A 26,604-nucleotide genomic window follows, 5' to 3' on the forward strand; every position below is an offset into this window, starting at 1 on the left:
ACGACTGGTAAAATACATTTTTTAACTCTTTCAAAGATAATCATTGTGCAAAAATGGATTTCCAGTGTCTTTCCAGGCTCCATTGAATCAAGTGTAGAGCGCTTCCTGTTGTCTGTGATTGGTGGCCTGAGTGAAAAAGATCATGGGCCATTTCTGGACTTTACTGGAGAGGTGCTGCCCTGGTGATCCCCAACAACAGTTAAGATCATCTTCGACTATGCAAAGATAAATCTGTTACCGGCTCAGAGTTTTTCTTGGATCCAGCTCCTTCTGCTGGAAGACATTTTTTATGGTTCATTATATGAGTGGGTTAGTGTTCGTTAGGGCTGTAACGATTCTCAAATCAATATAGACCACACAGGGTCCAGTAAATACAATGTTATGTCTCATTGATGTGAAAACTGCCACAAAATTAACATGTTTAATAAAGGTTTGTACCTCTACATAAACTCCTGTTGTCAGGTGCTCTTATTTTAAGTATTTCTATTAACTAGAATGTCGCTCAGTAGAGAGCATACCTGCACCAAGGCCCAACAGCCTCCACTCTGGATCGTGCCTCTTTTCTTTTTGTCAAGTCTCTTAATGAAGGGGAAAATAAACACTTGATCCAAACCAGGAGAAAACAATATTTAACTTTTAACTGGGCTTTACACAATGTTAATATTTCTGCTCTGGAAATGCCATGCTGTTTAAAAATAGTAGGTATTCCAGCTTCTATTACCATCATAAATGTGATCAGTAACACATGTGTTTACTGTAGTTTTTATATACGATCTGTGTTGTTACAGATGAATATGTTGGTGAACTATGACATTTAGTTTAAATAAAAATATATGCTTTATAAATATAATATAAATAGCCCAATACTACTACTACTACAGATAATAATAATAATAATACTAATGATAATAGTATTGATAATGATAATAACAACAACAACAACAAAATTAAAATAATAATAAGATATGCAAACAAATTGTTTTGATAAATCTTAATATAAGTCCATCGAAATAAAATAGCATCCATTACCTACTATTTCTAATGGCTCATTTGCTTATTTAAACAGACTTTCAGAAAGCTTGTCACAGAAACAATACACATCTTAACAGCATGCCATTAACTACATACTTTTTATGATGATATAGTTAATTTAGTTTAGTTTTTAGCTATTGGTTTAATTTATTAATTTTTCAATTTTCAACTGTAGTGCCTGAATCGATTGTGTTGCAGATCGATTACCTTAGTCTTGACCGCGTGACTGTCCATTAGATGACGTATTTCACAGACTCCAACGTGAATGGATGAGCATTGTGCCGATGTTTGATGATTCAGGAGAGTTTATCCACATGAGTAACGGATCGTGGGAGATGGCGAGGACAAACTAAACTGCGGAAACAGCATCAGATAACGAGCAGGCGGAGGTTTTTGAACACAGATCGAGGTTTATCACCCATCCCACCCGGCGTGTAGGGGGGGGCTTCCCACCGGCGTGTTCGTGTATGAGTGTGAGATCACTCGTGTAGAATAATGTCACCACCACAGTGAGCACTTCTCTGAGTGAGAGGAAACTCTCCCAGTGTAGCAGCAGCTGACAGCTGATCGTCACAATGACAGCAAGGAGCGTGTGTGCAGTGCGCAGGTTGCTGAGCGGACTCCCTCTCAGAGCTCACAGGGTTCGGTGGCTCAGCTCCGCTTCGACCTCCAGTCAAGGACGAGCTCCTGTCAGACAGCTGAGCTGCTCCCACACTCTGAGGAGGGCGGAGCCTCCCCCCACAGGTACTCACCTCGTGAAGCCCTTTCTGGCATTACCACTGCTCCCACATCAGGTTGGATCGTGTGCACGTCAGTGGCACATTCTCTTCTGTTCCAAAAGGCGTCATCAGATGGGAAAACTGCTCCTGCTACTGTTTGGTTTTACTGACAGTAGGAATTACAAAGACAAATTTGACTTTAGGAAATTAACTATAACTTTTTGTAAATGTTTAATTTATAAATGATCATTCTAAAGTAGGGACATTTTTACTGCCTTGGCAGGTGGACTTGTAATCAATTAAAATAAAAAAACATTTAGCATACAGTACAAAGAAAAGGCTGTTTTTGTGGCCTAACCCCTGGCTTTACCTGGGTTTACTCGTATAACTCTAAACTATGTTACAGTGCACCAACATGTACATCTTGTTTGCTTCTTGACTTTGAATCTGTCTGAACTGTTGTGTTGTCAGGTCCCAGCAGTTGGTCGTTCAGGAGTCACAGCTGTGGAGCGCTGAGATCCCATCATGTGGGAGACACAGTCACTCTGTGTGGTTGGGTCCAGTACCTCAGGTAGCACGGATTCTGACCTTAACACAATTACAAAGTGTGTAATGAGTTCCATTTTGAAGTGTGAGTGTGTACATAACAAATTCAGTGAATTTGCACTGATATTGAACAAGTATAATGTTAACCATGTTGGCCATCTAAGCTTGGCATGACACACACTAACACTCACACTAACATAGCCTAGTACAGGTAGCAGCAATTATCAAAAAAAACTATTAAAAGCCAACCTCATGCTGTGGCCACAGAGGAAAAAGCAGAGGATGATCAGAATGATTGACTGTAGAAACCTCATGGCAATCCACCCGGTAGCTGTTGAGATATTTCAGTCAGCATTGCTATCCCTAAAAAATACTTAATTTCCCCTGAACAATCTGCTCAGCATGTGCATACTTATCGTCTGGTCAGTGAAGTCAGTGAACTCTCATTACCACCATCATGGCCATGAGAAGAAAAGAAAAAGAATCCTGTATCAAATTTTTCCAGATCCTCTCAAAGGTTATTGGGTTCTTCCTTGAGTCACGTCCCATTCCTTTGTAAAAGTTCAGACCACAGAAAGACAAGAAAACCAACAAACAGCAATGAAAACCAAACATTCTAGGTGGAGATAATGATTTGACCTCTGTGGTTGGTAAGCCTATGTTTTATCAGACAACCCCTAACTGCTGTTTAAGATGTTTAGTTACAGTTATATACAACTTTGGGTTTGGGGATTGGAAAAGGCTTTCAGACTCAGTGTGACTCCCATGAGGTCTCATGCACAGTTGTGTTGACACAATTTGTTTCTGCCTCCAAACAGACAAAACCTGTTTGTCATCTTGAGAGATTTCAGTGGATTAACGCAGATTTTAATTCCTCAAGAAGAGGTAAGAATGAACACAACTCAATACAACAAATACAGTGTCTGTTATGACTTAGTCACATAACAAAGATAATGATCATTATAAACTATTTCCAACAAAGATATACAAGAAAATAGGAAAATAAGTGTAATAATAGAAAAATGTATGTCATATATAACCGAAATGTAACCAGTTTTTTCTCTGTTAAAGTCTGCAGGAGATTTGAAATCAGTGCTGTACGATCTCAGAACTGAGTCTGTCATCAAGGTAACAGGAACCGTCAGACGACGCCCAGCGGGACAGGAGAACGAGGTGTGTGTGTGTGTGTGTGTGTCTGATAATATTAGACAATGACTAGAGATCAAAAACAGATCCTCTAATTCGTATGATGTAATTCAGCACTAAACTATAGAAAATAGTGTGTTGAATATTTGATTATTACTTGCAGGATCCGAGGTTTTCAAAATCTCACATTATCTACTCCATGTGGATATAAGTAATTTTATCTCTGTTGTTGACATTTTGTTAGCAGAGCATTTATCTTGAACAAGTCATGAATCAATTAGATCTCAGTCTCCTCATGCTGCTGTGCTCATACCAACAGGCGATGCCAACAGGAGACATCGAAGTCCTTGCTGAGAACGTGGAGGTTTTTAATGTGTGCCGACAGCTGCCTTTTGAGATTAAAGACTTTGTTAAAGTAAGTGGCTAACTCTACTTGCATGTACAATATTTTACAAATACTCAGAGCAAGTAATGACATTTATTATTGTTGATAATCATGATGGATCTGTTTTTTTGTATTTCTGATTGTACAGAAATCAGAGTCTCTGCGGATGCAGTATCGCTACTTGGACCTGAGGTCCTCTCAGATGCAGAGGAACCTCAGACTGAGATCTCAGCTGGTGATGAAGATGAGAGAATACCTCTGTAATGTGCACGGTATGGAGACTAAGATTTATTCGCTCTGCTCGCTTAGTCTTTGTAAAAGTGTCGCTGACTGGAGCCTGTGCTACTCAACTGACGTCCTCTGCGTAAGACGAAGTATATACTCATTTATATTCAGTCACTTGTTAAACTAAAGTGTTAAATAGTGTATGCTGGCTTTGTCCATGATGTCTGCAAAGTGTGTGTCAAATATCTTAGGGGATGTATGGAAAGTGCACCGCTGCTTCCTGCAAGCAAAGAACAGCATCATGTGGATCTTTGAACAGAAATGGTTAATGTGTGTCTGATCACAAGTGGTCACTGGAGACACATGTGGACACATATTCTAATGTTAGGTGTGAACCAATGTTCTTACTGTCCAATGGTGTCAGATCACCTGGAACACATGTTATTAACAGATGTGAGCAGCAACCCTGACATCACTGCACACCACCAGTGTTTACTCACCACCTACCATAACTGTCTGTCACTGGGATTTTATGGGAACGGAAAAAAATCACGATGTGAAGCACCGTAGAAACCAGGAGTGTAAAATGCAGTCCCTTCTAACTATCAGACCTGGTTTTAACGATGGGTGTTTTTGTTTCTTCTATTTGTAGGTTTTGTCGATGTGGAAACTCCCACCTTGTTCAAAAGAACACCAGGGGTAAGAAGGTCCATTAATCTGTCAGTGATTTCAATAATTTCAATAATTTACTACATTTTGCAGTGGAAACCTACAAAAACGATGAAGGCGTTGACTTGAGATTCCTACATCAAAACCAGTTTTAATAATATTTTATGTTGTATATTCTTTTGTGTTCCAGGGAGCCAAAGAGTTTGTGGTTCCTTCCAGAGAACCAGGCAGGTTCTTCTCCCTCCCCCAGAGTCCACAGCAGTTTAAACAGCTTCTGATGGTGGCTGGCATTGACAGGTGGGTACAGGATGGAGGTTGTAACATAGGTTTGGACCGCAGCACAAAGACAAACATCCACCTTTCTCCCCTGATGTCACTGTGGCAGGTACTTCCAAATGGCAAGGTGCTACAGAGATGAGGGCTCCAAACCGGACCGGCAGCCTGAGTTCACCCAGGTAAGACACAGGCAGGGACCAAATGCACTCTAACGCTGCATTAAAGTACTTTATTGTATACATTTATGGATTATGGTAAACCTATTGGACGGAATCACACTAAACTTAGTAAAAGGATGTGGTACAGATCAGGAAAGAACCCATTAAATTGTGTGGTGGATCTGAATCAGGGGGTGGATCCAGGATTTATTATTTCACTGTCCTAAGCAGTGACAGAATAAGAAAAAGGTTGAAAAAAAAAAATCTTTTGGAAAATAATTCCTGATACTTGATAAAAAAATCCGGAATGTTTTGGGGACTGATATTTATGAGTGAGCACAAATAACAGTCCAGATCTAGTGAACTTATATGTGGTTTCATAGCAGAGTTATGCACTCCACTGACTGCCGTTTCTGATGGTCATCACTCACTTGTGTAATCGTATTTCCTGTTTATTTTCTCTTCAGTGTCACTCTTCTTCTTCTCATTCATTGCACTCATTAGCTGCATGTCGGGGTGAATGGTGTGTGAATGTGCACAGTTATTTTTCCTTTGGTCCAGCTGCTGATAAGATCTGGTTTGTTGTGTTTGTCACAGGCATCGCTCTCTGTTTTACAGTCCTCGTAGTTGTGATCTGATTGGTTAATCTACTGATCTCGTCCCCCAGGTGGACATAGAGATGTCTTTTGTGGACCAGGCAGGTATCATGTCCCTGGTGGAGGGCTTATTACAGTACTCCTGGCCCGCAGAGAATGGTCCGATTAAGATTCCTTTCCAAACCATGACGTATGAGGAGGCAATGAGGGACTATGGTGTGGACAAACCAGATACTAGATTCAGTATGAAGGTGGGTTCTATTGTGTTTTTGTTTCTTAATGTCCCCTAAATGACTGGATATAAGTTCATGTCTTTTGCTCTCATGAGCCCTTAAAAAGACTGAGCCTTTTGCAGGAGAAGAGAATGAGGGAAAATTGTATCTTGAATGTCGAATGTTGCTGCCACTCATGAAACACCTTGTTCTGCTTCTCTGAAATATGTATTTCCTTATTTTAATTCCTTTTAATGTTCAGATTTGCAGTTTAATTCAAACTTACTTCACAGATACAATCTCTGCAGCTTAATAACATTTACAAATATTAATCAAACATTGATTTTAAACACAGAAGAATCCTTGTTTGGTTGAGGTTGGATGTTGGATGTTTTAAAAAGCACTCTGATGGTAATCCGGTCAGAATGCAAGAGACTTATTGCAAATTCAGCTAAAACAGTGATGGCTTTATTCCCTTCATTCATTATGTATTTAGTGTGATATAGTATTTCATTGGTAAAGACTCTGTTCGAAAACCAGATTGGATTTCTTGAAAGTCAAACTGCAAAGTTTCTACAGCTCCTCCGTAGATTTATTTGCATACTGATTTAGTTGGATAATCGTAAATTTGACATTGTTTCTCAAAGCCAACAGAGACAATGACAGCTCAGTGAGCGCCTTCTCTTAATGGCTCAACAAAAGGAGATAACTTGCCAGTCATCTATTATTGACATTATTACTGAAATTACACCTCTCCTGAATCCTGATCATGTCTGTTAGGCCCTGCCAGGCCACAATAAATGTTGGATATGTTAACTAAAATAAATTGACTTAAAACTAGAAAGGCAGAACATGTAGCAGTTGGTTTGGTGGTCTAACACATTTTTCCTACCTACTGTATCTGTCTCTCTCTCTGAATCCCCGTCTCTCTTCTTGTCTTTCTGTCCAGCTGACTGACCTCAGTGAGGTATTCTCATCCACGAAAATTGAATTCCTTAGATCAGCTCTGAGTCATCCAGGAGGCTCTGTTCAGGCCATCTGTGTTCCCAGTGGAGAGGTAAGAAGAGAAATGTTGTCTCCTATGGCAGCAAATTCTTTGGGTATAATAGAGAGACATGACTACTGACAGAGTGAACATAATAACAACATAACATAATAAACCTGATGTGTTTGTGTTTTCCTACAGAAACTTTTCACTGGTAAAGAGTTGGAGGAACTGAAACAAACAGCTAAGACTCAATTTGGACAGGTAGACTTATCTTTCTTCTTTTTCTCTTCCATCACTTTTACATATGATATCGTCTTGTAAGTTCACTTGTGTGTCAGTTTTTATGCCCTCACACAAGTGACAGCCGAGGCCGGAGGCTTTCTTTATAGGGTGAACTCACAACTTATATGTTTTTGTTTTTGCCAATAACTCAATATCAGAATATAATTTAAAAAAAAACACTTGATAGCCTTTATTACATTCTTTCTTTCATCAACAAATAATGAAAACATTCTAAGTCTAGTTTTCTGTTTGTCTGTTTGTCTTTTTGGACTAATGCTGTACTTTAAGGAAGAATGTGGAGTGGATACAGGAAATAAAATCATGAATTAGATCAATTATGGATATAAATTAATTATAATTGAACAGTTAATAAAATGTTTCCTTTCTTTATTCTTTTCATTTTGTTTCCCTCATCATTTAACCTTCCTTTTTTATTATTTACAAATTTTGGTTTTCTAAAAACAATTATATACCTCCCCATGCTCTTGCACAATAGACACCCCCTCACCTTCTCTAATACAAATATTATATACAAATATTAGTAACGTTTGTTATTAAGCCAATGGATGGAATGCATAAAATCACTTAAATACACATGCATATAGGGTATATCTTGTCTCCTGTTATGTCTGGGGGAAAAATAAATTAAAATGTTTATAATTGAATGGAAACAAACAAACACAGTTTCAGTTTCACATTGTGTATGACTGTTTATACAGAATGTGTTTGCACATACATTACCAGTAATTGAGTCCAGTGTTCTGCAGTTAAACAAGACCAAGGAGTTCATTTGATTGTAATGGTAAATGATAAATGGTAAATGGTTTTGTATTTATATAGCGCTTTTCTAGTCTGATGATGACCACTCAAAGCGCTTAACAGTACAGTTTTACATTCACCCATTCACACACACATTCATACAGTGCATCTATTAGCAGTACGTTGTTGTTCTATGAGGGGCAATTCAGGGTTCAGCATCTTGCCCAAGGACACTTCGGCACGCAGATGGGGAAGACTGGGGATCGAACTGCCAACCTTCAGGTTGGAGAACGATAGCTCTACCCCTCAGCCACAACCGCCTCTGGCTAATGTTGGCATATACATCTACAATGTTAACATGCTGATTTGTAGCAGGTGTAATGTTAATCATGATCCCAAAGCATAGGGAGCATGCTAACATTTGATCATTAGCGTTAAAGACAAAGTACATCTGAGATGATGGGGATGTGATGAGATTCACAAGTATCTGGCCATAAAACCAAATCACTGAATGAATTAAAACAACTGCTAACATTCTCATGTTGATGCAGAGTTCAGTCCTGTGAAACACCCAGTTGAAAAGCTCTCTGACACAGTACTTTAGAAGCATCACAGGACTTTATTTTACAGGTGACAATAATATTTTTTCTGTTTCCGTGTGTTCTGTCTCAAGGAGCTGAGTGTGGTGCGTGTCAGGGCAGATGGGACACTAAAGTCTCCTCTGAAGAAGCTGCTGTCTGTCTCCTCCACAGAGGAGCTGCTGAGCAGGACTGGAGCCGAACCTGGAGACTTGCTGCTGATGGCAGCCGGCTCCCTGGACACTGTGGTAAGAGAAACACTGACATCAAACGAAGGCTATGTTAGACTGATGAGGGGAAATATAAGCAAAGACAGATACACCTGAATGTAAGATGAGTTAATGTCCCTGCGTCTCTCCTGTTACCTTCCTCCACCTGTGATCTGCTCTCAGCGCATGTTGCTTGGCAGTCTTCGTCTGCAGTCTGCAGAGCTCCTGGAGTCTCATGGTGTTTCACTACGAGATCTCTCAGCCTTCCACTTCCTGTGGGTTGTGGACTTCCCTCTCTTCCTGCCCAAAGAGGATGAGCCAGATAAACTGGAGTCAGCCCATCATCCATTTACTGCTCCACTGCCCGAGCATGTGGAGCTACTCTACACTGAACCTCACAAGGTAGCCATGGAATTTCTATCAAAATCTCTTTAATTTCCTTTTTTTATTTAGGTTTATTTGAGGATAAATGGAAGTAATGATCGTCCTTGTGGTATGAAAGTCTCATGTGTGTAACTTCACTTAAGGTTCGTGGTCAGCACTATGACCTGGTGCTGAACGGCTGTGAGATCGGAGGAGGATCCATCCGTATCCACAAGGCCTCAGAGCAGCTGCATGTGCTGACGAACATCCTCAAGGTACGTCACTGTATGTTGTCATTGGTCAGTCCACCTCAGGGACCGGGCTGATCAAAGACTGTATTTAAAGATGGACGACATGACGGCTCCCGAAAGTGAAACCAAAGTATCTCTGTTTCCTGTTGGAGGCTAGCTGCAATATCGGTCATAAACTTCTATAGGTGCGACCTATTTACTGTGGCTACATCCCCTGGTTGCTAGTGTCATAAATTGGGGCAAGATGGCAGCATTCGCATGTAGGAAATTTTGGCTTAATTTCTAAATAGGAAGTGGAGACAAATCGTCCATCTTTATATACAGTCTAAGGGTTTCATAACTGTCGCTCATAATTTCTTCTGTCATACGTGTGCTCTAGGAGGATTCCAGTCTCCTCTCTCACCTGCTGGAGGCTCTGGACTCGGGAGCACCACCACATGGAGGCATTGCTTTGGGTAAAGCTAACTCAATCAAAAAAAAGAAACGGATGTTAATGTTGGAATTCAATTCAATTTATATAGTAAGGTCGAGTGGGGACCCGTTGTCACTGTCACCACAGGGTCAGGGGACCAAGGACCAGCCCAGGGTTATTTAACAAAACGACACAATGAACCAGTAAAACATTTCCTTATTACAGTTTACTTTGGCTATATCTGCATACATGTTGATATGATATACCTTTGGCAAGGCAACATCAATCAATATCATGTGTGAGAAATCAAAGCTTGTGAGAAAAACATCAGTTAATCAACAGAGTATAATTTAAAGAGGTAGGAGTGAATTGAGCAGAGAAAACAGAATATCCTGTAAATTGAATGTAAAACGTAACACTGTGACTAAAACTTAGTTATTAATGTGTTGAAGAGGTAAACACCATTATATATTTTTTCATTTTTCTGATAACTCATGTTTTCCTAGGTTTGGACCGGCTGGTCTCCATCATGGTCAGAGCTCCCAGCATCCGTGACGTCATCGCTTTCCCCAAGTCCTTTAGGGGTCATGACATCATGAGCCACGCCCCTGACTTTGTATCTGAGGAGGAGCTGAAGTCTTACCACATCTCCATTAGATGGCCAACAGAGCGATGAGGAGGAGAAGAAGAAGAGGGGAAGTGAGGATATTAAGAGATGAAGAGACATCAGAGGAAAGGGCGATCTCTATAGCATAGCAGATGATGACAAGGAGTCAGTGACAAAATCGGCCATCCAGAAGAAGATGTTGGAGGAGTTGATGTTGTGACTGAATCTCAGTGTTTGAAATGGAAGAGAACATGGAAACAGTCACAGCATTCAGTCTTGAAATCTAACTACGAAGAGTTCAACAGATTAAATTAACTCTCATTGATAATGGAAAACACTGTGATGATGTTTCCTCCCAAAACAACACCTCATATTATCAATAGTCTTTAAGAGGAGAGAGGTTTCCTTAAAGGACAGTTGTGCTAATTAAAAATGATCAATGTTATAGCTCCCTCTCGAATTGGCAGAGCTGTAACTCTAATGAATCTACAGACCTGTTTACTTTTTATTACTTTAATGTCATGTGTTCAAATGTTTCAGAGCTTGTTTGAAGATTAAAACTCTGGAAAAACTCTTCAGACCTGTAGTTTTTTGGGCTAAAAATTGAGTTTCAGACTAGAGGGTATTGTCACTGACAGTATTACTTGTGGTCCAGTCACTGAGTCCGATGATGAATCACCACATGATACAAAACACTTCATTCCTCCTCAGCCAATATTCAGTGAATAGAAGTATTAGTTTTTCTGATGTTTTTAAACTTGATATGTGACTTGTGAAATACATCAGCTTGTGATGCACCTGGACACATCGCCAGTGATGTTACCTGGGGTCAGTGAGTGTAGGTTCTTTCAACAATCAGACACCCTCACGCAAAGCTCTCCTCTCCTGATCCACAGTCACCATGTGCTGACAAAATACTGGTGAAAGTCTATTAGAACCATATCTGACCACATGGTGTAATTATATAAACATGCAGATAGTTTAAGGAATCAGTCATCCAGTTTGCTTTGTCTCTGACTTCCTCCTCCACACATGAACACTAACCAAGCACAGGGTTTATACCACACCGCTGATTCGTTTTGGTATTTCATGAAGCTAAGCAGCCTGGCTTTAACAACAACGAGTAAAATCATCAAGTGATTTACAGACTTTGCCTATTAAATACATTTTGGGCAGATGAAATTGTACAGAATGATGAGCTAATGAACATGTCCACCATGAGCATTGTCTTTTTTGTTTTGCGACCCCTCAATTTTTCCAACTGTCCAGCTATCTTGAGTTTCAACTCATCCAGCAGCCAATCAATAATAATAATAACCAGATGTTGGGCACCTCTTCATCAATGTCAACAGCTGATCTATGAAGTCTTCCAGCACTTTAACTACCTGCTCTGTTCAACATTTCATGCAGCAAAAGGCCCATCTTCCTCCTGGAGTCGCTTCTGCAGCTCAGTGTCGGGTAAATGGTAAATGGATTTGTATTTATATAGCACTTTTCTAGTCTGATGAAGACCACTCAAAGTGCTTTACAGTACAGTTTCACATTCACCCATTCACACACACATTCATACAGTGCATCTACTTGCAGCACTTTGTTATTCTATGGGGGGCTATTGAGGGTTCAGCATCTTGCCCAAGGACACTTCGGCATGCAGATGGTTCAGACTGGGGATCGAACCGCCGACCTTCAGGTTGGAGGACGACCACTCTACCCCTCAGCCACAGCCGCACAGCCGGGTAACACCTCTAAACTGACAAAAACCTGGAGCAAAGTCTGCCACAGCGCTCCTGGTGTCCTCCGAGCTGACATGGCTGAGAAAATTGTCAAAAATGATCTTGGACAGGGTCTCAATCCACCTGTGGCTTGGTTTGAGCAGGTCTGTGCTTCTTCATCTTTATGAGCTTGATCTTGAAAACAACTGGCTTCTTTCCACCTTAACCCTGGAAGATGTATCTCCTGTTCTCCTCCTGCAGAAGAGCGATAGTGCACTCAGTCTGTTCGCTCATTGGCTGCATCTCCTCTTCAGTGTTCTGGGTGGATGCAGCATCAACAGTGTTCTCATACAACTTCTCCACCTCCTCCTCTGAGGTCTTCACATTAGGAGTGAGAGTGAGGTTTGATTGACTGTAATAAAGGTGCTAAACTTCCAGTGTATCATTAAACTGTAGGTTCTAACAGTCCCAAACAATAAAAAATATAAACACTGACTTTTTAAAGATCTTAGAAGACTCCAGTTTTGGACATTTCACATGTATGTTAATTTTATTATCTCACAAGTACACCCTTCATGACTAAGATTGCATGAGAATACTCATCTAGTGAGAAAATAGATTTTGTTGATTGAAATGTCAGGAAGATGTAAATATATATTTAGTAAACAATGGGGTTTATTAAAGAGAAGAGCTGCATGCAAGGAAAACCAAAAAGAGCTGAACCCGCTAATAATTTGACAAAATAAGCGGAAGGAGAATTAAGTTTGCACACCTCTCTTTGTTAGTACACTGCAACCCAAACCTTATCCCAAACCTTAACCATTACCGATTTAAACCTAACTCTAACCTGAACTTTACCACAATTCACATCCTAACACTGATCTTAACCAGGAGCTCAGATAGGAGGTTTTGCCTAATTAGAAACAGGGCTGTGTTCAGAAAGTCCAAATCACCTCTTTTCCTAACCACTAAATCATCTACTTTCCTAACCATTATTCCTTGAGCCAGATGGAGTACGTCACGTTTTTCAAAGAAAACTTTATTTATGACAGAAGATACCGATAGACAGTACAGTTCTCTATGATGTGCACTGACAGGTAAAATAAAGTTTTCTGTTTAAAACAGAACCGTGCGGGGAGAAAAGAGGTTTTCTGTTTCCATGGTTTCCTAATGTATAGGCTATAGTTTAGTTGTTTTGGTTGAATCTAATAATATATTTTTCTATTTGAATTGAATGTCCTTCATATGAGTAAATAACAAATTAAGTCAATAAAGTATATTTTCAATAATGGGGGAACGCAAAGTCAAACTTGTGACGTCAGCACCAACGTACGGACGTTGACCCGGAAGTGAAGCGGTGCAGCTGTGACCTCCGCTGTGTGCGTAAGGAGGAGGAAGATGAGGGAACAGAGGAGTGGTTGTTCTCCCTCTCTACCTGTGAAGAACACTCGGCTGGGACAGTGAACAGTGAGCAGTGACTATAAGGAGCGGATACATTCACAGGAGCGGAATGTTACTGCAGACATGACACCACTGACACCGGAGGAGGACGACGGACGAAGCTAAGCGGCTCGAATACTTATTATCCCGGGTGTTTGTGTGTGTGGCCTCTGACAGCTCCTGTGTCTCCTCCTCATGACAGTCTACACATTTATCTGAAACCCAGCTGCCGGTGTGAAGCAGCTGTTAGCTCCGTTAGCTCCTTTAGCCTGTGACACGTCAACCTAGCCCTCATCTTCCTCCGGCCGTGCTGCACGCTGAGCTCCTCTGGACGCGTGTCACTGGGTCTTCAGTGTTTCAACTTCGGAGGGTCTCTCGCTCCATGGCTCCGATGGGTATCCGGCTGTCACCGCTGGGTGTCGGGGTGTTTCTCCTTCTAGGAGTCGGTGTCATCTACCACCTGTACGCCGGGGTCATCTCCAGCCGCCTGGCTGCTTTCAGGTCAGACTCTCCTCTGGTTTCTTTACGAGTTCAATAACCCGAGTGAGGACAACAACTGTAATGTACACGATCGGGACACGTCACCGTCCTGCTGATCGCCTCTTCTATAAAGTTAGGCTATCATTACTTTTCAGATAGTGTTCAGTCTATTGTATGTGTTGTAACTCCATATCAGCTGCAAAGCATGTAATAAGCTTGTACATATCCAGGTATGAGTGGTGGCTTATAGGGTAATATATCACATATGTTTGATAGGTACATTTCTCATTTACATCAGGCTGACTTTGGTCTTAAGGTATTTCAAATATTTCTGGGCTGGTGTTGTAAACTGTCATTATATCTGATGTTCCTGTCAAACTGCAGCCTGGTGTCTTGAACCTTATACCATCACATTCTAGTCTCAAATGCTTGTACTTCTGTCTAAAATGTCATATCTGAATTAGGAACTACTGTCACAAACTGAGAAACAGAGTTAAAAATATTTATTTAAATTGTTGTTAAAGATTGAGCTGTTTTTCTTTGCTCTAGAATCTAAAAAATTTCAAATATCACCAGCATCTTGAGTCATGAAATTTCATCTCGCATTAAATGACGACTAAAAGTCATCACAGCTGCCACATTTTATTGAACTGCTGCTTCTAATAAAAGACATGTGATAAGTAGGGTTGCAAAATTCCGGGAATTTTCAAAGTTGGAAACTTTCCATGGGAATATACGGGAATATACGGGAATTAACGGGAATAAACTGGAAATGTTGTGGGTAGTTTTTACTAATTGTATTTTCCTTGTCATATACAGACATAAATATAAACATTTTGTTTTTTCATAGGCTGATTTGAGCCCTGAGGAAACTTTGGGCACTTGACTATATGCTTCTGCATCGTTGTGTCATTCTTAGTCTTCCCACAGTATTTGCAAATGTACACAGCCTTTCCTTCTACATTGGATGGGGTGAAATGTCTCCACACATAAGATAGTGCACGTGGCATTGTTCTGTAGAATAAGATAAAAAAAAAATTTGTAAAAAAACACTAATGCAATGCCAGAGATATAAATAGTTAGCCAAATAATTGGAATCGTCTGTAAAAATATTTTACAATTGATGGATAAATGAATGGAAATAGGCTAGATGAACAGATGAACAATCCTCAATCAGCATGCTAATATATTTTCCCCAGTAATATCATCGAAACTTACCTGACTAGTCCTGCACTCTACAGCAGGCCTCAATAGCCCTGCTGTAGAGTGCAGGATGCTGGGAATTATCTGTGCATGTGATGGAAGAATGCACAGTGGAGAGTTGAAATTCAACGTGCAGTGTGTGCTGCATTCCATACATCTTTAAAATTGAGTTTTGAATGATGTATTTATTGCTCAGAGTTTAATTAGCGAAGTTTTTTTTTTTTTCAAAATTCCCCAAATTCCTGAGCTTAACTTCCATGGAAAGTTTCTGGAAACTTTCCGCCCCTTTGCAACCCTAGTGACAAGTACAAAAAGCTGTCACTCTGTGCCTTATCAGACCTTATTTAATTGTGTTTGTTACTTATTTCAATTTTTCTAAGATTTGTTCTGAATTTAATGAAAATTCTAACACTTTTATATGATCATGTTTTGTCCATTTGGCAATTGTCTGACACCTCACTAGTATGATTGTAAGATGCTGCATATCGTCAGAAACATATGAGGTCCTTCATAAAACTACTGGGGCAGTGGGCTACAGTTTCCTTCTTACTGATGTCAGTGTCATTGCGCTCAGTGAGAGTAAAATCTGTTTTGTAGCCTAACACACTCTTGTTCTGTCCCTCCATCTCTGCAGACAGAGAACAAACGTAGATCTGAGGGACCTGTTGGCAATCTCAGTGGAGGCGGCTGTGCTTGGTGGCAGAGAGGTAAAACCATGTTTTTTTGGCAGATCAATGCTCACATATTAGTCATCATCACAACTGCATTTGAAATCCCTCTGTGTAGAAGCATATCATTGTTTAGTCAGTGTCATGAGAATACACAGGATGTGGGACTGCAGACATTGCCTATAGAACAACTGTATCATACTAAAGAACAAATGATGAATGTTTTCATCACTAGGATTATAATTAGTTTGCTTTGTAAACTTGTCAGTTCAATATTGGTTGATTATAGGTAATGCAATAAATTTAGTGGCAATACCAATGTATCAAAAATATTGCATTGTCTCATTTTGCTTTATCAGTAGTCACAACAATGTTTTTGTAATCTATTGGCTTCATTGTGACAACTTTTCAAGTTACTTAACTTGCTTGAACTAAACTCTTCTTACATAACTTGCATAACTCTTTTTAAAAGTATAGTTGGCAGATAATTTGTGGCAAGACAGTAAAGTGAAAGGAGAACTTGAGTCACCGTTGCTAAGTACAGATGTCTTATGTGGGTCACTAAAGGCGATGTCCCCCTGTGCTAATGTTAAACCTTCTATGCAACTCTTTGAACCAACATTCTACACTGTAGTGGAATCATTAACAATTGTACCGTAGCTGTGGCTAAAATCAGTGGTTTCCTGGAGGATCTGGTCTCAGGAGGAGGTCTTTGTGGGAGGCATAGACGAGGAAGCCCAAACTGAAATGAGACGGTCTGGTCTACAGAGGCTTTCCATGATCAGCGTCAGCAGCTTGAGCTAAAGTTGGACACAATGAGAAAGTTCTAATGGCCATTTTTAGTGTTTTTAAACATGTATACCATCAACTGTTCAGGATTGGAGCTATCGATTGCTGCCCCCTGAATTGGGACACAGCTTTTGACTGCAGCCTCTAAAAAAAAACACACAGCTGTACATCTGGGCTCCTTGAGCTGTATCAGATTTAGCAGCATTTAAGTTACATTTCTCCTTCTCCAGGTGAAGAAGGTGCATGAGGAAAATGGCCTGATGGAGAGGTCAAAGGGAAAGACGAAAGAGGGAGCCAATGAGCTGCTGACCATGGGTGACCTGCAGTCCCACAGAAAGATGTATAACCTCATTAAGAACACCTTCCCGGAAGTCACGGTGAGTACGAGCACTGGAGCTGTTGTAAAAGTCTCTTTTCTTCTTTGTGTTAAATAGCTGCTGCATTGTTCTTGTCGTTAATTGTAGAATGTGGAAACTCCAGAAATACTGTTTTTAAAAGATGAATGTAATCTGTATAACCTGATTCAACCTGAAATGCAGGACCCTGCTAGAGACTGGTATCGACCACAAAGCTGCCAAAGGCAAGAGGGAAAGAACAATTTTTGCAATGTCTCCTCAGTGTTTGTTTTTTGTATCTTGAACCATATCCGTAAGTCCATGATGGTTACTCACGACAAACTGATACTTTTGGAATAATTTAGTTTTTTACTTGTCCCAGCTGCTCCAGCAACTTTCAGAAGCCCCTTCACAAATTCTCATGAGTGAGGTTTCAGCATTCAGAAGGAGAATCTGTGTCGTATCAGCTCACTCACCACAAAACTTGCCCGACTAACATTGGGCCTCATTCACTAACATGTAGAAATGTTCTAAGTGTTCCAAGAAAATAAGTGCGTTCGCAAAATCGCCGCTGGCTTCATGATGCGTGCGCAACCACCGATTTTGCTCTCACCACCTTGCGTATGCTTGTGAATCAGAATCATTCTAAATTGACAGGCGCATACTGCCACGCCTCTATTTCTCCATAAAAGGACACAGGTTTGTCATGAATTTGAAGTTATAAGAGAGAGAAAGAATTTCACCGCAGAAATTTAAACAATTGTTTAGGAGGTGGAAGCCACAAAAGGAACACTTCTCTGTAGTGTGTCCTTCAGAGGGACTATGTTTAAAAATCTTCAGAATCTCCCAGTTTATTGGGAAACAATGAAATTACTTTGAATATCACACAGATGTAACTACAACCAAACATCCTCCACAAAAGAATCAATTTTCTCCAAGTCTGTGTGGGTCTTTCTTTGAAATCAACATTTGCAAACTTTCTGATAATGTCATGCTGATGTGTGAAATATACATTTATTTTCACTATAGTAAAGTATAACTTAACAAGATGCTCTACATTCATACTCTTAACCATACTAACATCTTAGGGTCACAATTGTTTCTCCCTTCAATTGGCCATAATACTCCTGCATACTCCAAAACTAGAAACCCTGACTGTCTTTGACTTCAACAAAAAAATGTCTTTCTAAAACTTTATATATTAATCTGATCAGTGTTGGGGAGTAACGGAATACATGTAACGGCGTTACGTATTTAGAATACAAATTATGAGTAACTGTATTCCGTTACAGTTACAAATTAAAAAGATGGTATTCAGAATACAGTTACATTGTTGAAATCAGTGGATTACATGACGGTACTTCTCTGTTTCACGAGTTTATTGACTCTCTCGTAAATCCACCGGCGGCAAAGCCCCCAGGAAGCAGCTGGAGACCAGGGCTGCCGTAAGAGCGCCCGGGCCCCCGGCGGCGTGAAGAAGCCTCACCGCTACCCGCTCGGGACCGTTACAGGCCCGGGACCGAGGCTCTGAGAGAGTTCCGTCGCTACCAGAAATCTACGGAGCTGCTGATCCGCAAGCTGCCCTTCCAGCGCCTGGTGAGAGAAGACCGACCTGCGCTCCCAGAGCTCCGCTGTCATGGCTCTGCAGGAGGCCAGCGAGGCACGCCGGGTTCACACCGGACGCTGAAGCGCCGGGCAGCGCTAATAATATCATCAATAATTTAATGTCATCCATCTTCAAGAACTTCTCCGCTGTTAGCTCCGTTCAATGTCGGGTGTCGAGGGTAAATTACGTATTCTCCACTCAAGCCAATGGGGAGTCCCCCCCTCTCTCTCTTTTATCTTTATGACTGCTTGTGTGTCTGTATGGATGGTCAGAAGGGGGCATTTAATAATGTGATTGGTAAAATTGGTAAAATTAAAACTCCAGGACAACAGAAGGGGAATACAAACTATGGGATGCATACTTTATCATTTATATCATATAAAATATGTCATGAATATCGTTTAAAATCATTTTTCAGTGTGTTTCCTGGAGCGATACGCTCGCGTCAAGCTCAAACTAAAATAGACTCAACGAAACGATCGCTGCACGACGTGAGGCAGCCTTGGCGCAGGGGGGGTTCAGCCTCCGGTGGGACCCGCACAGAGGTGGGAGTGGATGGGAGCCGGACATCCAGCTGGCCCGCCGCATCAGCCGAGAGAGAGTTTAAACTGCTGCTGCTCCACTGACTATAACAACGCCGCAATCATACACTTAAAAAATGCAATACAAACCGGAAGTATTCCAAGTATTCAGAATACGTTACTCAGATTAGTTAATGTAATGGAATACGTTACAGATTACATTTTTGGGCATGTATTCTGTATTCTGTAACGAAATACATTTTGAAAGTATCCTTCCCAACACTGAATCTGATCCATTTTCAAAATGGATTTGTAATTTTGTTGTATTTCTGAATAGTTTTGCAGGGTGGGTTAAACTGCCTTGCAGGGCCTTCATATGGCCTGGAGGGCAGAAGGACCCAACCCCTGATAAAGTTTAAATCCAGCTGAAAAAGCCTAGAACTTTATGCCTTCCCACTGTCTAAAGTTTAAAATAAGCCTGCGGCATAGGACTCATAATTCTGTCTTCATGTTTTTGCTTTTAGGTGAACAGTGAGGAACATGACAGCATGGTGGATAAGGAAGCAGCCTGGAGCCGGGACATTCCAGCTGACATACTAGACAAGATAGAAGGAGGCAAGGAGGCTTCTTCTGAGAGCGTCACAGTGTGGATTGATCCTTTAGACGCCACACAGGAATATACAGGTGAATATGTCACATCCTCATTTGAATGATCTTTTTTGGGCTCATATTAGACAATAATGTTCCACCTGTTAGTGTGGTACAAACTGAGAGGTTGTATTTCTCTTTAATAACTTAAATAAGAAGGAGAGCTGAGCACAAGTTGAGGTGAAACATTGGGTTTAGATCTGGGTTCACAGTTCATGGGAGTCATAGGTAAATGTGAACAAATGAATTGGGTGCACTGGTGGTGTAGGGTCGGGGCTGGGCGATAAAAGGATAGCGATTATTATCGGATATAACTTTTCCTCGATAGAAATTTAAGACATGTCCCATGTTGATAGAACTTTGTCCATCCATGTTTTGACAGACAACACTAACAGCCAATGATGATGAGAATAGCGCTGGAGGAGGACAACTCTGCATCAATGTCTGTGTCCTCCTCTGACCTGCGCTCACTTTACACCTTAACAATAAACACCAGCACTGATCACAAGTTATTAGGACACACACAGGATGTTTAAACCTGCAACACGAGACGTGACATGCACAGTCAGGACATCAGGGTTAAAGTGACGGGAACGATCCAAATCGATTAATAACTATTTTAGAATATAGGACTAGATGGTGAATTTCCCATGTGATTATCAGTTAATGTGTAAAGAGGGACAGAGGCGAGCAGACACACAAACACACACACACTCCTGCAGACAGAAGTTCATCCCGCAGATTAAGCAGATTGTGCAGATTGTGCAGTGAAAAAGCGTTCATACACAAGAACATTCTACATACACACAAATGTGCCAAAACGTTGTTTTCTGGTTATTTGATTTTTATCACGATGTATATCGATATCAACTGATGGCATGATACGATTTTTTACTATATCGCCCAGCCCTATGTTCGAGACTAGGGACTAGGGAATGGATTCAGTGTCCAAGGACCTGTAAAATGACTGGTGATGTTGATTGTGGAGCATGAAGTTTGTTTGATGGGGGGTGAGTTTTATTTTCTCCTCTGCAGCAGGGCGGAGAGGCCACGTGGAAACATAGCATCGGGTTTAGTTACTTGAGTTGACGCAATCAATACTTTTCTCAAGGTGCAAATAAATAAAGTTTAAAAAAATCATCATTAATAAAAGTACCTGTGAAACAGTGTCCTGGTTAACAGCACAGTAACCATGGAAAACATGTTAGATTATAAAATGTTCTGAATAAGCTACACTGAAAGCTGACTTTTAGCCTAAATGAGCCTTGACTAGACCATAGTTCTGAATCTTCTCAGCAAAGCTCAGTGAGCACAACCTTCAGGAGGCTGGATAATTCCACCACTAATGTAAGCTTGCATGTAAGCTTGCTCTTCCTGTTTGGCCAGCTGGATGAATAACTAGATAACATGGTGCAAATCTTCTTGAACAAAGGCTCCTTCGTTCTAACCGATGAGGTGTTGCCAGACTGGCAGTGCCAAAGTCAGTCTGAACACATTACTGGTTACTACAATACCAAGAACACAGAGCCCTCATATTGAGTTTGGCTATGGAGGACGACAGACTGATCACCTGCCATTTTAGTTCAATGTCACTATCACTATCCTGATTGTTGTGGATATTGACAGGATCTGATGAAACTAGAGGTAACAATGAGATCAATGACATCAGATGTTTTTTATTTTTATTTATTTTCTATTCTTTATGATCCTGACTCCGGCTCATCTCTCTCCACAGAGAACCTTGTTCAGTACGTGACCACAATGGTGTGTGTGGCAGTAGATGGTAAACCAGTCATCGGGGTCATACACCAGCCATTCACTGGGTTCACTGGTAAGCATGTGTTCTTCCACACCTTCACTTCTGCTTATTAAACATCCACCTTCTGAACTTTGCATGGTTGGTTTCTGGTTGTGGCTAAACCATACGGTCTAAGATTACTCCAATGTTTTTATTTTGTCTGTCATATCTCTCCCTCAGCCTGGGCGTTTGTGGGTCAGGGATCGAATATGCATCCCCGCTCGTCCTATAGCATCAGCCCTCCAAGTGTGATTGTGTCACGTTCCCACTCTGGACAAGTTAAGAGTTATATTCATGATGCTTTTGGAAACAGCACAACAATCACAGAAGCTGGTGGAGCAGGTTAGTAGAAAATTCTTCCATATTTTCAAGTTTGTGACATTTAAAAGTATTTCATGTGCAGTTGAAGCTTAAATGCTGTTAAATACAAAAAAAATGTTCTCAGTAAACATACACATAGTATTTACTGTGGACCACAGAAGTCCATTCATTACGACACACACACTTCTTAATGTTTCGGTCTCAAAGGACAGAGGCTAAATCTGTATTTTTATGGTATGATTTTGAAATGGGACATCTGTTACACTCTTATTTTGACAATGTATCTGGTTTATTTGCCATTAATATCAATTCATGATCTGTTATGTCATCTCTCTCTCTCTCAGGATATAAGGTTCTGGCACTCCTGGAGATGCCAGCAGATGAAAAGTCCTCAATAGACCAGGCAGATGTTTACGTCCACATCACATTCATTAAGAAATGGGACATCTGTGCTGGTGCAGCTCTACTGACGGCACTGGGTACTGTAACAGTTCTTATATTCCATTGTGTGGTGTCCTTTTCAGGTTAAAGTTCTGGTTTTCTTCAATTAGATCACAAACAAGACTCCTTTTGGTATAGACACACTTTGTTTACTGGACTACATTCCAGAATTTTAAGTTCTTCTATAACATTAAATGCTCCTAACTAAATGAGCAACAATCTAATTCAAGATCATATTTAGAAACTGTTTATTGAGAGTTTAATGCTCAGAAACGGATCTGCTTTTTCAAGACTGTGTGGGTGTGATGTGATCACATTTGATTGACAGGGCTGGCAACATAAGCAAATTGCCCCCACAGTTGTCATCGGACTCAAATGTTGGTACATCCTGATTGGTGCCTGAAAGTGTGATATTGTTGTATGTGACATCACATTTTTTCCAACTAAGCCCTGCTCAATTTACACCATTGAGAAGAGACAAAAACACAAATCTCTAATGTGAGATAAATAGGTTCTGTTCAAACTTTAGCGAAAATTGGTATCTGTGTCTGACCTCATCACTCTTTCCCATTAGCTGATGAAGGATTTTTTTTTTTTTTCTTTCTGCCAAACACTTGTAGGCTGTTGATATTTTTTAGAAACTTAAGATGTAAGATATCACTCATCACATGTCATGCACACACAAACAAACATGCTCAATGTGTGTCAGTGATACTTCAAAAGTACAAATGGTCTATGAACACGTCTACAACATGTCACTCTGCTGCTCGTTGACCTCCTCTGGCTAACCATAGACCATATTCACTCAGTGGACATGCAACTCTTACATCGCACTTATGACCAGAAATTCATGTCATGCTAACATGACCTGTTGTCAATGGCAGCTAATGAACTATCAAGTATAATTTGTTAAACCCTGAAGCACAGTCCCATGTCACTCCAAATTTGAACTATCTATTCTCTTCAGTTGGTTAGTTCGTTCGTCAGGTTATGTGTTTATATGACTAGTTAATCACAGAAGTGCAACATTATGCTGTTCCTATTAGCATCTGAGCTACCCAGCGTGAGCCTGTTGTCAGAGGAAAATGGCTGCCATGTGAAAATAATCTATGGCCAGCAGAATTACACTGAAGTCACTGATTACAGAGCTCAATCATACATGCTTATGCTCCTTCTGGTCCAACTGGTCCATCTGGTCGGAGAGCAGCTTCTCTCCTAATAAGTCTTACACCCTAATATGTCAAACTACTGTGACACTCTTTTACCTGATCTACTGCATTTTATCTTATTGAAACGATTTAGCCTTTAGTCATTACTGAACCTCTCCGACGGTACTAATGCTTTTGTGTTGTTTTTAAGTTGTAAGTTGCTTTGGATAATGTGTTTAGTAATAATGGCAGTTTTTACTTTTTTTTGAATGTGTCTATAATCACTGTGTTGACTTGAATGTATGTAGTGCACCTTACTAAGGACAGATCATTACTATGATTGCAGGAGGCCACATGACGACCCTAACAGGAGAGGACATTGACTACAGTGGTGAACCGCTCAGCAAAGGAGGACTGGTGGCCAGTGTGGGTGTGGACCATAAGGCTGTTCTGGAGAAACTACCCAGCTGGGACCCTGAGAAGCACTGAAACACACAAACCAAGAGCCAGTGGTTGTGATACGTGGCGGCCCTTTTTCTTTCAACTAGGATTGGTCTGGAAACGTTAAACAATTCTGCACGATTTCATCATCGTGGGTCACAAAACATCTACTTGTCAGGTGATTGGAGACACTCAGAGTGTGGAACTGAAAACTGGAATGGCTCTGACCACACACTTCTCCACACATACATACGTGCAGCTAAGAGACATGGTGCATCTTCCTCTTCACATGCATACACAGTGAACACTGGACAACAGTTGCCATCCCAGAATCCCTTTCCTTCATCTTCAGAGGACAACAGGATGACTAATGTGAAGAGTTAAACCGAGGAGCGATATTGAATACAAAAAACCCTTTGGATTGACAGATATGTGTTTTATTATCATTTTATCAAGTCCCATCTTCATCACAAAACAATCACAACATCACCTGTTTATGAATGTGAGTCTGGGAAAATGTTTGCAAAAAGGTAAACCGATAACTGTAGGTCCTGAAGAGAAGGAAAGTTTTCTGTAGATTATATTATTTCACGAGTCATACTCATAGCAAAGGCCAGCTTCATCAAGTTACCAATTTTGCTTAAATACAGCCAAACAGTTTAATCCTGGGATAAATAAATGTATCTTAATCTCTGTATCTTAATCCTAAATTATTAGGATCTTGGAATCATGAAACAGTCTTTACAGTTTTATTTGACAATTAAAGGTTTGACAAGAATGTGCTTTATTACTCTTTCTCCCCTTTTCTACTGCAGTTTCGATCTGATGGGTAAAAGAAAAGAAAACTGAAGCACTGTCTCATTCAGCGTCAACAAATGCAGTCACTCAAGCCACCTATAAACGTTCTGTAGATCAGCAGATGATGAATCTGGAATTGTACTTCTTGACCTTTCAGTCATTTTGGTTTGTGGGTCGAAAATGATTTCAGTGTGTGCCATTCATTGTGTCTCCTACATGTCTATCATAGCAGAGGCGATAGATCCTTGTGTTGGTTTTGTGCTTTTGTGTGTCACATTATTGTCTGCTCTTTCCTTCCACTGCTGCCATGCTGAATAGATGTAGGGGGCTGATAGGCAAGAAAGACCACATAATACATATTGTGACGCCGTTGTGTCACAATACATTCAATTTCAATTAAGTCAAATTTAGTGCCTTTTCCACTGAGGATGATTAAATCTATTTTCAGGTATTCCATGATGTTTCCCTAATTCTCCCTGGCTGGTAGTGTGTGCAAGAAAGATGATGATGATAAAGGCAAAGTGTTTATTGAAGCCTTCTACGGAGCAGAGGTCTAATCAGTCAGAACATCTTAAAAACATCCAAGTTTTTCTTTGTTGTATTTGATCACACCACCACCATAACATATCTATTACAAACTGTTTGGTTCGGTTGGACTCTTTCATGTCTTATCTCTCCAGAGACTGTTCCCGTTCACTATGTACAATCTCAGTCAAGAAGAGACTTGTGAAATGTTCTGTTCATCATATTCCTTTGGAGTCTGGACTCTGCCCTGTGTTACAATACATTGTGTACTTGCATGGTTGTGTTCACTTTACACAGCAGGGAAAAAAAGTGACTGGTTCGATCAGTACTGTCTGCCATGAGTGTGTCTGTGTGTTTAAACTGGCACTTGGTTGTGTGACTTTTGACGTGAACCCATGTGAAATTTAAACTCCCCTCAATTTCTTGAAGATAGAAGTGAGTTGTTTCATGTTCTGTTTCAGCGCCCTGTGTGTTGTTAAAAACCTTGTGTAGATGCAAAACAAATGTGTCCAGGGTTAAGAGTTAAATACTCAGAACATGTTCTGCCTGGAGATTATAATTGATGATGATGATGATGAGAAGAAGAAGCTGTCAGAAAGATAAATACCTGTATGGATGACGTGGCTCAATTCAAAGAAGCAAGCAGCTTCAGGGTCCCAGGTAGAGCTGTCGGAGTTTGTGTGCTGAGTTTCAGAGAGTGCCTTTAATCTGCACAACACAACATTGTCAATGGAGGACGACTTTGTCGACATTGTCGATGGTGGCCACGGCACTCAGGATGGGTTATTTAGATGTTGCTTTGATAACAATGAATGATAAACACTTAAATTTGTTACGGTCGGTGACATTTAAATAGCACGGTTATTGTTTGAATGGACATTTGAATGCTTGGATTGTGCTACACATGTACTGCATGAAAGACATTTTGAAATATAAAAAGATTAAAGGGAACTTTCTGCCTATTTTAGACGATGTCTGTCCAAAGGTTTTTTTGGGGAAGGACTAAAAAAAAGTTGGACAAAAGCTTTTGTAGCTCCAGAGGGTAACGTCTGACAAATATCTTCAAGTGATGTCATGTGACTAACAATATCATAGAAGTGCTTCACAAAAGGTCACCCAGGGTTAAGGTGGGAGGCATAACTGCAGATTTTAAAAGAGCATGATGTGCTGCTATATCTGGTCGTGAAAACTATTGAAAGGAGGTGTGATAATCACCGGTCGTTGTGGCGTTAAGCAGTGGAGCTGTGAGAGCCACACTCTCCTGGCAGAGTCACTTTGTGTTGAGTCATCAGAAACCAGTGACTCGTGGTAACAGGA

The 26,604-nt window shown here is 40.6% G+C and overlaps 2 protein-coding genes across 2 annotated transcripts; both read left to right on the plus strand.

Moving 5' to 3' along the window:
- The first annotated feature begins 1,368 nt into the window (after positions 1-1,368).
- Positions 1,369-10,986, plus strand: dars2 (aspartyl-tRNA synthetase 2, mitochondrial). The gene is made up of 17 exons (XM_061084065.1): positions 1,369-1,776; positions 2,223-2,322; positions 3,116-3,182; positions 3,369-3,470; positions 3,763-3,858; positions 3,977-4,100; positions 4,706-4,752; positions 4,913-5,019; positions 5,108-5,177; positions 5,824-6,003; positions 6,914-7,021; positions 7,151-7,213; positions 8,667-8,819; positions 8,964-9,182; positions 9,308-9,418; positions 9,774-9,849; positions 10,313-10,986. The coding sequence occupies exons 1-17, from the start codon at positions 1,608-1,610 to the stop codon at positions 10,480-10,482; spliced, it is 1,962 nt and encodes a 653-aa protein (XP_060940048.1). The 5' UTR covers positions 1,369-1,607; the 3' UTR covers positions 10,483-10,986.
- Positions 10,987-13,494: 2,508 nt separating this feature from the next.
- bpnt2 (3'(2'), 5'-bisphosphate nucleotidase 2) lies at positions 13,495-26,254 on the plus strand. The gene is made up of 8 exons (XM_061083775.1): positions 13,495-14,066; positions 15,883-15,955; positions 16,936-17,082; positions 19,692-19,851; positions 21,551-21,646; positions 21,794-21,955; positions 22,279-22,413; positions 23,870-26,254. Exons 1-8 carry the CDS (start codon positions 13,948-13,950, stop codon positions 24,010-24,012), a joined length of 1,035 nt encoding a protein of 344 aa, XP_060939758.1. The 5' UTR covers positions 13,495-13,947; the 3' UTR covers positions 24,013-26,254.
- The last annotated feature ends 350 nt before the right edge of the window (positions 26,255-26,604 follow it).

This window comes from Limanda limanda, chromosome 13, assembly GCF_963576545.1.
Source record: "Limanda limanda chromosome 13, fLimLim1.1, whole genome shotgun sequence".
Taxonomy (NCBI): domain Eukaryota; kingdom Metazoa; phylum Chordata; class Actinopteri; order Pleuronectiformes; family Pleuronectidae; genus Limanda; species Limanda limanda.

Bases quoted from the DNA above. Each gene is read 5' to 3' on its own strand.
- dars2 (XM_061084065.1), top strand. From the start codon at position 1,608: ATGACAGCAAGGAGCGTGTGTGCAGTGCGCAGGTTGCTGAGCGGACTC. The intron at 2,323-3,115 runs GTAGCACGGATT...GCCTCCAAACAG, and splicing joins GGTTGGGTCCAGTACCTCAG to ACAAAACCTGTTTGTCATCT. The intron at 4,101-4,705 runs GTATGGAGACTA...TTCTATTTGTAG, and splicing joins ATACCTCTGTAATGTGCACG to GTTTTGTCGATGTGGAAACT.
- bpnt2 (XM_061083775.1), top strand. From the start codon at position 13,948: ATGGCTCCGATGGGTATCCGGCTGTCACCGCTGGGTGTCGGGGTGTTT. The intron at 17,083-19,691 runs GTGAGTACGAGC...TTTTGCTTTTAG, and splicing joins ACACCTTCCCGGAAGTCACG to GTGAACAGTGAGGAACATGA. The intron at 21,956-22,278 runs GTTAGTAGAAAA...TCTCTCTCTCAG, and splicing joins CACAGAAGCTGGTGGAGCAG to GATATAAGGTTCTGGCACTC.